Raw genomic sequence first — 12,583 nt, 5'->3', positions numbered from 1 at the left:
AATTTTACACTTTTTAGTTTCCAAAAATTGTCAATCTTTAATTCTGATAAATTTCTTTCAATTTCAACAAAATTATCTAATTTCTAATACAGAAATTTTACAATTCAGCAATTATAAATACAACGATAATTTCTTACTACAAGAAAATTCGTTACCTCAAATAATTTTTAAATACCATGGCATTTAATATGTTACAAAACAGATGTTTACACTATATGATGAATTCCACAACCAATTTATTTGCTAAATATTTTTGTAAAAATTGTTCACAAAACTTTGATCTACTTACTCGCTCATTGTCTCAAAATCGTTCCTGCTTACATGAACAAAGTAGAATGAACTCAAATCCCGAACACCTCTGAACAAAATATAATAAACTTTAATTAAAAATCCAAAATATAATAAACTTTAATTAAAAATCCAAAATATAACTTAAACAAAAAATAAGGTACAGAAAAGGTAATTACACGCAAAAATGAAACGAAGCGAAAGTAAATCACACTTTTACTCATCTTCAACATCGCTGTTGAAACATCGAAGACTAAACGACCATAGGTATGGCGAAAGAGTGCGCTTTCGCCGACGAATTTAGATTAAAAAAGTTTTTACAGTGGATCTGAACCAGTTAGAAACACGAGCTCCTCGTGACCGAGATGAAATTTTTAGTTTTTTTGTACAATAATAGTTCGTTTATAGCACAAAAGTATAGCAAAATAATTATTTATAAATTAATACTACAGTTATTTATATTTATATAGTATAATGATTTTATGTTGCAGAATTTCTGTTATAGTACTATAGCTGTATATAATTTTGTTCATAACTTTGTCTATAACTTTAATATGTATGAATAAAGTAGTTATTTATAGCTAAATGATTTATGACACAAGAATTGCTTATAGTAAAATATTTGTAGCAAAAATAATTATAGAATAATGATTATGTATAGTATACTAATCATCTAGAGTTCAATAATGGTTTACAACACAATAGATGCTTATAGCAGAATAATCATTTATGTATAGTGCTATAGTCATTTATAGCACAGTATATAAGGTGCCAGTTTGAAATATAATAGTTGTCTATAGTTCAATAGTAATTTACAGCACGATTATAGAGCTATGGCCATTTATGATAGAGTGCTATAGTCACTAATAATAAAGGTCTTACTTTATATAGCATAGTATTATTTGTAATTACAATAGGTATCTATAACTCACAGTGATTTATAAAAAGACATTTATAGCAAAGTAATTATTAGTAGTATAGTTTTGTAGACCCTTATTTATATAGCAATAGTCATTTATAGCATAATACTATAGCAAAATACTACTCATTGTCAGAGATATAATACCATTAATAATCTATAGCTCGATATTGATTTATAGCACAATTCTTGGTATAATGATTGAAGTATAGTGATATAGTCATTTATTTATATAACGTAATAGCCCTTTATAGCACAGTATTATAGTACTACTCACCAACATAATAAAGTTAATAATCTGTAGTTCAATGGTTTTTAATGCGATAGAAATGTTTGATATGAGAACAACAGTAGTGTTACAGTTATTTATTTGTATAGCAATACTCATTTATAGCATAGTACTATAGCAAAATACTACTAACTATAATATTAATAACCTACATTTCAATATCGATTCACAGTTAGCCATTGTCAAAAGAATTATAGTATAAGAATTATTTATAGCGTACTATAGCAAAATAACAAACGTAATAATATTAATAACATATTGTTCAATACTATAGCACTATTTATAGCATAATGACAATTATTGTAGCACAATAAAAATCGTAATAAAATGTTCAGCGTCTTGTCGAAATTCGTGATATAAAAAGGGAAAATAGAAGGATGACAACATTCGGCCAAGTGTACGAACCTGTCCTACTTAGAGGATTTCCGGTACACTGGCTGCTATCGAACCATCGCGAGAACTTATTCAATTAAGTCTCGACAAGTCCACATGGAAGTTTTCGAACTATAGACAAGGAAAGGTCGTCTGAAATTGAGGAAAGGGAATCCTCGTTCGCTCCGTCTGTGATTGAACTGAATTTCGAGAGTCTGTTAGTAAACATCTCTTCATCGAGCAGAAGTTTACCGTTGGCAAATTTTTCTGAACATTTCACCAGCTTCGTTCATGATTCATAAATTTTAAACAGATTTTAAGAAACTCTATAACAATAAAACCGTTCATTTAACGATTTTTATTACAATAAAAATGTTACTTGTGTGATGTACTAATAGTGTCTCATGATCAATTTACCCCTTCAGGGGTAAGTAAAGTTTACCCTTCATTTTGCTGGTTGTTTTACAAACGAAAGTTAGTATCATCTACGTATATATTTATCATAAAATACAACAAACCTCTAACAGAAAGAATGTTAATTGCTTTAATTCCCATTTCAATGAAAACCAAACATCGAGTGCACTGTTCCAGCTAAGATTACCAAAAATGTAACAATTATACCAAATACTAACAATAAAAAACACTTCCATCAAAATATCTCCATTACTAACCCTTCAAAACTGAAAGATGCATCAATTCATATGAAAGCCAAACGTGAAATCATTGTCTCAAGCAAGAAAAGCAATAAAAGGTAACTATCAAAAATTCCATCGAGCATTAGAGAGATAGATAGAGATAGAGAGAGAGAGAGAAAGAGAGAGAAAGAGAGAGAGAGAGAGAGAGAGAGAGTAGTGAAGAACAGTATAAAAAGAGTAGATAATAAAAAAAGAAAGGGGAAACATTCTCCATTCTCAACGATAGAAATTCACACTGGCACACGTCTATTTGCAGAAACTCAATGTACCTAACAGAGGTATAGCGTCGGAGACCTGAGGCAGAGTCTCGGCGACAAGGTTCAGGAACACCGTCAGCGATAACAAGATGGTCACTCCTGAAACAGTCGTAGCCCTGCTTGTTCAATGATCCATTTTGTCTTCGTCTTACAAAGCTAACCAACAAACTGACAACCGTATTCGCCCGTCACACTCTTGCTCTATCCTCGGATTAACGCGTCAACGAATCCTCTAATTTAAAGTTTTTACTATCGGGGTCATACGTAGATTTTAGAAATTAATTCGTCCGTTTTGTAGATATGTAGTTTACACTACACGTAGGTACTGATATTTGTTGTAAGCACTAATTCAAAACGATTATGGATAATTTCTTATAAATGAGAACTGTGTCGACAGCTGCGAATGGGTAGAGGTACACAGGTACCATGTGGACGTACAGAGGTGTCCAATTTTATGACATCGACGTTAATGTTGTTTTATAGTCATTAATCATGGACATTTATAGTTTGCTTTATGAACACCTATGTTATGGACCTAACGTCGTCGTCACCTATATGTTTGAACTTTATATTATCAACCTCTAACGTGTTGAGACTATAGACGTCTAGAAGTACCTAATTTCGCACTGTTGACGCCTATAGACACCTAACATTGTGTTACCGACACTAACATGCTCTGCATTATCAACTATAGGTATTTAATTCTGCGCTATTGTCATCAATACGTACCAATTCCGCGCTATCGACGATCGTATGCATTAACACCGCGCTATTGATACTATAGTCCTTCATAATAATTGTTTAGGATCTCTTATAGATACTAACTCTAAAATATCAATACCCATAGGTAGTGATCCTGTATTATCTGTTATGTGTGTTAAATATCTGTAGACGTTAATTTTGCAGTTTGTATAGCTATAGCTGCCTGTTCACTATAGATGCCTATAATCACATATAGCACAGATTCTGTATAGAAATCTATAGCACAGATTCTGTATAGAAATCGAATACAAATCTGTATACAAATAGATGTATTTATAGATGTTTATAGATGTTCACTTATTAACAACTCAGTAATGAAAAGTTAGCATCTATAAATGTCTACAATGCAAAGTTAGTTGCTATAAATGTCTACAACGCGAAGTTAGTGTATATAAACGTCTATAACGCAAAATTAGCATATATAAATGTCTATAACGCGAAGTTAGCATATATAAATTATAATGTAAAGTTGCCGTAAGTGTCTATGGCACAAAGTTAGCCTTATAATATCGTCTATAATTGTCTAGAGCCTGTTATAGCTGCTATAGTCATCTATAGTACAAATGACAAAGCAGCACAGTGTTGGCATTCATAACCACCTATATCGTAGAATTAACGTCCATACCTTTAGCTTAATAGTTTGTCGACTCCCTTATATGCTATAGATGTCTATAAATCCTCACCCCATACTATAGATACCTTAGAAATTAACTTATCCTCTAGTGAAACTACCTATGAACGTCAATTTTGCGCTATAAACGTCAGCTTTACGTTATAAACGTCTATAGAACGCAGATGTCCATAAACCTTCATCTCAAGCTACGGATACTCAAGAAGCTAACTGATCCTGCATTTCAATGATCAATGAACGCCAGTTTTGTGTCATAAACGTCTGAAGACATTAATCCTTGACTAAAAGTGCTCTAGAAATTTAGTTCCTGTGCTCTAACGATGTACAGACGTTCGTGTTGAACTACGATCGTCAAACACGATCCTGCAGTTAAATGGAGCCTGTTCAAATAGTGAAACCTGTCTGTGCGATTCCGCACTCGTAGCGGCGTAATCATCGGGGGCTTTTCATTGATTTGATTAGACCGTCTTCCGACGGAAACCAGCACGAAACGAGAGATCCTGATCGTCGAAGATAATCTTCCCCATGGAACTTATAGCTTATATTAGCTGCACCTTTAACGGCCCATAAAGCATCACGGATAAACGAACGAATTTTCCACGAGCTGAAGTTCATCATCCTCTTTCCCTCCTCTATCGATCTTGTCCAAAGGCGCCGGGCAACGGACCGGTTATTATAATTATGATCGGAACCTGGCTACCCCTTAATTTTGAGATATTGGAGAAGTTTTCTTGTCGTTTAATATTTTAAAATTAAACTTCCCCATTTTTCAATACGCCTTACTCATGTGAGAATTCCTTAACATCCTTGCTTTTTCTCGCGAGCTGAAGAGGATTTTGTATATAATTCCTCTTCATTTAAATACTTGATTACATTACAGTTAGTCTTGTTATAGTTGTCTGAATTTTTGTATTATTTATATGCTACTCAGCCGACTTCAACCTTTTGCAATCAATAACTCTACAAATAATTACAAATAAATAGGTTCGTCTAACCTTTTATATTTTTAGCCTTTAAGATTCATGACACTGATAGAACTTCTATTTAAATTCCACTTTTGGTTCTCTTGTAACAAATGTCTTTCAAAGAATTAACCGTCTGCCCCAGAGTAAGGGATACAAATGTTCAGTTACTTGTTTTCTGTGAAGTGCTAAAGTTTCATAAATAAGCGAGCGTAACACTTGGGGAGTTTCCCTCGTGACATCGCATTTGTACACCGAATGGACGTTCATGTGGCCATTAAAATCGATTCGACGGATGTTATTTGCGGTTTAGAAACGACTGTTATCGCTGGCCACCTCTCGAGGATGCTTTAAAAGCGTCTAGGAGTTACAAGGCCGTTACACAACCGGACTATGGTGAAGATAAGGAAATACTTCTGTGATCGCAGAAGAAATCGGAGTTTACGATCGAACAGATTCGTTGAGGTTTCAATGTTGTTATCTACGATCGAGAGGTTGTAGCTTTAACTCGTACATAACTGCACTAGGATCTTTGGGGCGGAGATTATCTTCAATCTTTAAGATTTGTATAATGGTAAACAGTCGCCATGTTTTCGTTGCTTAACAGACTATTACTTTTATGTTCTAGTATGTACGACTTTATAAACTTTTATGTCGGATATTCTTATTTTTACATTCTACTAGTTCAGTTGCAATTGCTAATTCTTCTTAACATTCGAATTGTAGTTATGATATTATTACAGAGAAGCAATATTTTTTTTGGATTCTATCACATTTTCGAGGTTAGACTACTTTTGGACGAATGTTAGGTTATCGGTATCAGGAAGTTTGTTCGCAATTTTTTAATATTATGATTTTATAATTTTACGATTTTATCATTTTGTATCCTTTTAATTTTCTAATCTAGTGATTTTATAATTTTGTAATTTTATGATGCGATAGTTTTATAAACTTGACATTTTATAATCTTACATTTTTATAATTTTGCAATTATATGATGTGATAATTTTATGATCTTGATATTTTATAACCTTATAAGCATGTAATTTTATGATATTGTTATTTTATAATCTTAGAATTATAATCTTGTGTTTACGTAATTTTGTAATTGAATGATGTGGATATTTTATGATCTTGACATTTTATAATTACATAATATCATAATCTTGATATTTTAAAATCTTACACCTTTATAATTTTGCAATTGCACGATGTAATAATTCTGTGATCTTGATATTTTATAGCCTTATAAGCATGTAATTTTATGATATTATTTTATAATCTTGTATTTGTAATCTTACAATTGAATGATGTGGATATTTTATGAATTTGACATTTTATAATTTTATAATATTATAATCTTGATATTTTAAAATCTTACAGCTTATAACTTTGTAATTGTATGATGTGGTAATTTTATAACATAATTTTACAATTTTATAGTTTTACTAAATTTTAATTTTATGTTATTGTTATTTCATGGTCTTAAAATTTCATAATCTTACTGTTTTATAGTCATACGGTCTTATAACCTTGAAATCGTTTGAAGTCGTAATTATATAGTCTTGTGAATTCATAATTTTGTAATTTTATAATCATTCAATTTTATATCCTTGTCATATTATAACCTTAATATTATACAATTTTGTAATTACATAATCTTGTAATCTTATGCATTGCCATTTTATAACCTAAGGTCTACATAATTTTGAAACTTCATGACCATGTAACTTTATATTTATCGTACAACATTATGAAATAATGAATGTACACCAAAATTCAGTGAAACATTCAATTTAAAAGGGAAACTTTCCCATTTTTCTGTAAGGTATCCAAGGTGATCCGAATGAATCAAAAACTCAGTCTATTTATTTCATATAATTGAATTTAGGATAGGAACGTATTGCTGTTCGAATTGTAAGAAATTTGGAATAGAGATGGAACCAGACACGAGACGCGTTGGGTGCCAGTTGCCTGACAACAATGAGAAATAACTTCATCTCTCAAACGTAACGGAAAAACGAAGAAATAGAGATAGGACGTCAACGAGGGGGAATCGAATAAGTTTCTCGACGATATACGTCGTCGGGGATAACTGTCCTTCGAAGAAACAAGCGAATAACTTTCGCGCGAATGGAACTATTCGGATATTTTCCCAGAAGAACGATGCCACGTAATACTTTTCGTCGCGGTACAACTTAACCTTCCAAGCCCTTTCGCGAGAAATACATTTTCTTCTGGCTTACCCCTCCCGGTAATGGCTGCGAAATTTAATCCTTTCAATTTTACGCTCGAATTCCCGACGATCCGTTAACGACGCGATTCTGTAATTACGCTTCAAATGCATCGAGCACGCCGACTGAAATATAATTCGCGTAACTTTGTTCATGTAAAGAGAGCCATTGATCGAATTATTATGACCTTTCGATTTTTATCGTAATCGCGCTTTGTCCCGCAGATGATTTTTAAAGAGCCACTTTGCGATCACAAAGGAACCTTTAATTTTAATTTCCGTACTGCGATTTAATAAACGATTATTAGCGAGAATTGCTTCCTAAATGGTTAATAATTAATTGAAATTAAGATGCGGTTGAAGATGCGCTTAAATTGATAATTCTTCGTTTGTGAATATTTGTCCTTAATTATGAAGATAAAGTGTCCGATTATCAAATTTCCAGATATCAAATTATTTAATTATAGGAATTTATTCTAGGGATATTTTATTTTGTAATTATAAAATAAATTATTATACAAATTTTTGATACTGATCTAATTAGCCCCCCATTGCATTTTATGTTGATAATACATCAAATACTTGGATTTTATTAAAAATTAAATAGTGTCACATTTTATTACTAACAAAATAGACAATATTTCTTATATGTACAATTCTGAACTACTTAATTTAAAATTATTTTTACTGATTAAAATTAATGATTGAAACTACAATAATTTGTAATTACAAATTTGTGATATTGTACATATTATTGTAATTATTGTAATTATAAAATAAATTATTATACAAACTTTTGTTACTGATCTAATTAGCCCCCATTGCATTTTATGTTGATAATACATCAAATACTTGTATTTTATTAGAAATTAAATAGTGTCACATTTTATTACTAACAAAATAGACAATATTTCTTATATGTACAATTCTGAACTACTTAATTTAAAATTATTTTTACGAATTAAAATTAATTATTGAAACTGTAATAATTTGCAATTACAAATTTGTAACATTTTACATATTATTTATTATTCTTTTCAAATAAATTTTTTTATATAAAAAGTAAAACCATGTATGGTTATTTTTTATTAGTATTATTTTTGAGAGTTAAAACAGTTTTCAAACTTGAACGAAAGAATATTAATGCATTATTAGAAAGAAGTGTATTATTAAATATTGTAATTTGAAAAATTTTAATTATACAAGGATTCAACAAAAAATCGTGATATCGAAATGCAGAAAGTAGTGAAACGTTTAAGTTCTTCAAACCGTTAAACGTCTTTTACATAAAATTTGCATTACATACAAAACTTTTTTGATTAAAAAATTACCCTCTGTTTGGCAACACTTTAATTTACATAATGAAACAGTAACAAGATATTGAAAAGTATCGATAAAACGTTTAATCAAAGGGGGAAAATGTAGGGGGATTAATAAAGGTTCGAGCAATGTACAACAGCCGAACTGATAAAAAAAAAAGAATGAAAAACCTGTTTCATTCGATTCATTTCGATACTTCGAGGCTGCTAATTGCGCCAGTTTAAATCTCACCATTTCGTTCGTTGGTCGATTTAACTTATAGTCCACGAACTTCGAGCTACACCGACTATAATCGTAATTACTCGCGGAAAATTTTGAACATTTCACCATCACACGCCAGAGACATAGAATTAATAATCTATTCTTTCACAGAAATGTTTCAAACGTTTTTCACACAAAATTATACGACTGCTAAAAGGTTAATTGAAACATTCCTTTTACATTTTAATTCAATTTCAGAAATATTTACTTTCATAGGATTTCTTTCTGTTTTAAGATCGCTATTTTTGTTTGTCACTTTTTGATTAAATTACCTTTATTCAGGTAAATGAATTGGGTAATATAAATAGGTATTTTCGACTGATAAAAAGGTTACTGATAAAGGGACTTTAAAAAATTTAAATTAATTTCTAATCTCAAGGAGATATGGTCATCAAAAATTTCAAAATTCAGCTGTAAATTTTTACATACCATTTACATTCTGCAAATGTTTCATTTTAAAGTTCACTCGACAAAAATTAAAAATAGAAAAATTTGTATATTTGTTGAAATTAGAGAAAGCGAAAACGAGTCGAATAAATAAATAACAGAGATAAAAACTCTGATCAAAATAATTGATCAATCACCGATTTCGTATGAACAATACAAAGTCAGTTCCGAAAAAACATTATCAATTTTATAAACAGAAATTGTCACAATTTCAATATGACTCCGATATTCAAAATACCGTGAAATATGAAGGGTTGACAAATAAAAAATGAAGTCAAATACATTTCCCTTCGAGTTTGAAGCTTTTTTACTCTTTCCGTAGACGTGACCTTTTAAAACTGGCAGAAAAGGTCTTTTTCGAGGAATTTATTCACTCGTTTACAGAATCGACGGAAAATCTCGTTTTCCCGATAACAGCGACGAGACGTCAGAGTTTTTCCGACGGGATAACGTTCATTGGCCGGGACAGCCGCCATAACGAGAGAAGTCATTCGTCGTTTTAAATCTTTCTCCCCATTTCACCGACTTTTCTGTTTATCCGACACTCTTGATTTATTTCATTATCCCGATCTTTATTTCCGTTCCAACGAGGCTGTGATCCACGATTCGTATACTTCGGAACACAGGAAAATAACGGCGTTTGATTGGCGAACAATGGAAATCAAAGAGGCCATTAAACACATTGGGTCACAATATGCGTAATGGCATTCCTGCAACGGGACTATTTCGACCATAATGGAAACGTGTAACGTAACCAGATTGCAAAAGGAGAATTAGCGAATCGCTTCGGTTTTGGCACGGGAATTGTACATGACGGGATTTCTTTTGAAATCGATGGTGTCCGGTGTTGGCGGAAGGTAATGAGAGATTTTAGTGGCACGCAAAATGGCTCGATGGAAAGTGTTCAATTATTGTGGTTAATGGTCGATGGCTACGTTGAAGAAGCGTTGGAAAATGTTAATCTGAATTTTGATGGGATTTAGGGATAGTGATAATCATATTCTGTTAATATACTTGACTTGATTTAGTTTATGCATTCAAGTTAATTTGACTTTGTACGTTTAAATTAATCTTTTCTAGTTTATACATTTACATTAATTTTTTTTAGTTTACATATTTAACTTCAATTTTGTAGGTTACATATTTAAATTAATTGGTTTTTTTTTTTATACATTTAAACTAATTTGTTTTTCTTTTATAGATTTAAATTAATTTGTTTTAGTTTGAACATATAAATTTATTTGCTTTGGTTTAAACGTTTAAATTACATTGTTTTACGTTGTACATTTAAATTAATTTGATTTCAGTTTACACACGTAAATTAATCTGTTTACTTTATATAATTTAATTTAGTTCTGTTCTCATTTACGAAAATTTATTCTGTGGTTAAATAATTTTAGAAATTATTCCTCTGTGTAAGTTGAAAATTTATTATATTCCTATCGCTATTATCTATTTGGATTTAACGCAATTTTGATGAACCGAATAATCATTGACCTGTATTACTGATATTTTACGTGAAAGGTATGAACGATAATATAAACTACTGAAAATCAATATTTTCCACTTGGTAGCTTTATGATTTATCGTGTTTAACATCACTAATAAATTTAGTGCAATCAAATGGTTTCGTACTTGTTTTTTCTCTGTCGTATATTATCATTGATCTATACTACCCATATTTTGCATAGAATGTATAAACAGTTATGAAAACTTCTGAAAATAAATGTTTGTCATTTCATTGCTTCACAGTTTGTAGTGAATAATATAACATAAAAAATTAGTGTAATCGAAGGTTTTATTCTTGTTTCCTCTCTACCACGTGTTAATCATTGATTTATACTACTGATCTTTTATACGAAACGTACAAATGATTAAGTTAATTTCTGAAAATTAATTCTTGCCGTTTTGTAGCTTCATAATTTATTACTTACAACATAGCTATGCATTAAAATTAATGTAATCAGAGTTTTTGTATTTAATTCTCCTCTAGTACATGTTAATGACTGACCTAAACTACTGATCTTTTATATAAAACGTACAAACAAGTATGTACACTTCTGAAAATTAATTTTTGCCATTTCGTAGCTTCATAATTTATTACCTACAACATAGCTATGCATTAAAATTAACGTAATCAGAAATTTTGTATTTAATTCTCCTCTACTGCATGTTAATGACTGACCTAAACTACTGATCTTTTACATAAAACGTACAAACAACTATGCAAACTTCTGAAAATTAATTTTTGTCATTTCGTAGCTTCATAATTTATTACCTACAACATAACTATACATTACAATTTGTATAATTAAAAGTTTCATTATTATTTCTTCTCTATGGTATATTAATCATTGACCTAAACTACTGATACGTTATATAAAACGTACAAAGAACTATGTAAACTTCTGAAAATAATTTTTTTCCATTTCGTAGGATCATTTAACATATACAGTATAGCAAACATTAAAAATTACTGTGATTAAAGATTTCTTGAATCTTTTCTACCACAAGTTGTTCATCGACTTACTATTTAACATAAAACATAACAGCCCCTAAAAAACCTGTAAAACTCATCTCCTTTCACCGCAAGAGTTACTAAAATATCATTAAATATCACTAACCGCATAATACCACGATAAAATCCTTCAGCGTGTCTGAATAATCGAGCTGTACCACGGTACAAGGTAATTCGGGTCTTACACTCGAGGTACTAGGATCCAGAAGTTCTGAAATTGATTGCTCTTCGGTCGCGGACCAAACATTCCATCGTCACGAAGAATTAAAACCGACCAGATTAACCAAACCGACAATTCCACTCGACGAAGACGAATTGCTAAACAACACCAGCGCCTGGATAAACCTCAATTAATTTCAGGAACGTTTCGAGCTACGTGAATCGTTCGGGCCATAAGGAAAATTCCCGAAAACTCTAGCATCCGTTCGAAAAGGACACTCGAACAAATTACCAGGGGCTTTTAATTGCCCACGGATCCGATGTTCATTAACAGCGATGGCTCCGAGTAACGCGACGCTCGATCGAAGTCCCGAAAAGCTTCAAGTTTCGCCGATCGCTCGTTAGGAACTAATTTGCCGCGGGCGGCCCACGTGTCCCGCTAATTGCCCGGCAAAGAAAGTTTCCCGCCA

The 12,583-nt window shown here is 31.3% G+C and overlaps 1 protein-coding gene across 4 annotated transcripts in view; it reads right to left on the bottom strand.

Moving 5' to 3' along the window:
* The window catches only part of nAChRalpha6 (nicotinic acetylcholine receptor alpha6), a 389,695-nt gene that overhangs the window by 83,925 nt on the left and 293,187 nt on the right, over positions 1-12,583 (bottom strand). For 2 of the 4 annotated variants that reach the window (XM_076530284.1, XM_076530282.1), the window contains one exon: positions 2,833-2,919. The exons of the other annotated variants lie outside the window; for them this stretch is intronic. In XM_076530284.1, coding sequence (XP_076386399.1) covers positions 2,833-2,919 — 87 coding nt within the window. The remainder of the gene's footprint in view (positions 1-2,832; positions 2,920-12,583) is intronic. 4 annotated transcript variants of the gene reach the window in all.

The sequence above is a fragment of the Megachile rotundata genome, chromosome 4 (genome assembly GCF_050947335.1).
Source record: "Megachile rotundata isolate GNS110a chromosome 4, iyMegRotu1, whole genome shotgun sequence".
Taxonomy (NCBI): Eukaryota; Metazoa; Arthropoda; class Insecta; order Hymenoptera; family Megachilidae; genus Megachile; species Megachile rotundata.
The sequence above is the reverse complement of the archived record's forward strand: the minus strand, read 5'-3'. Positions and strand labels throughout refer to the sequence as shown.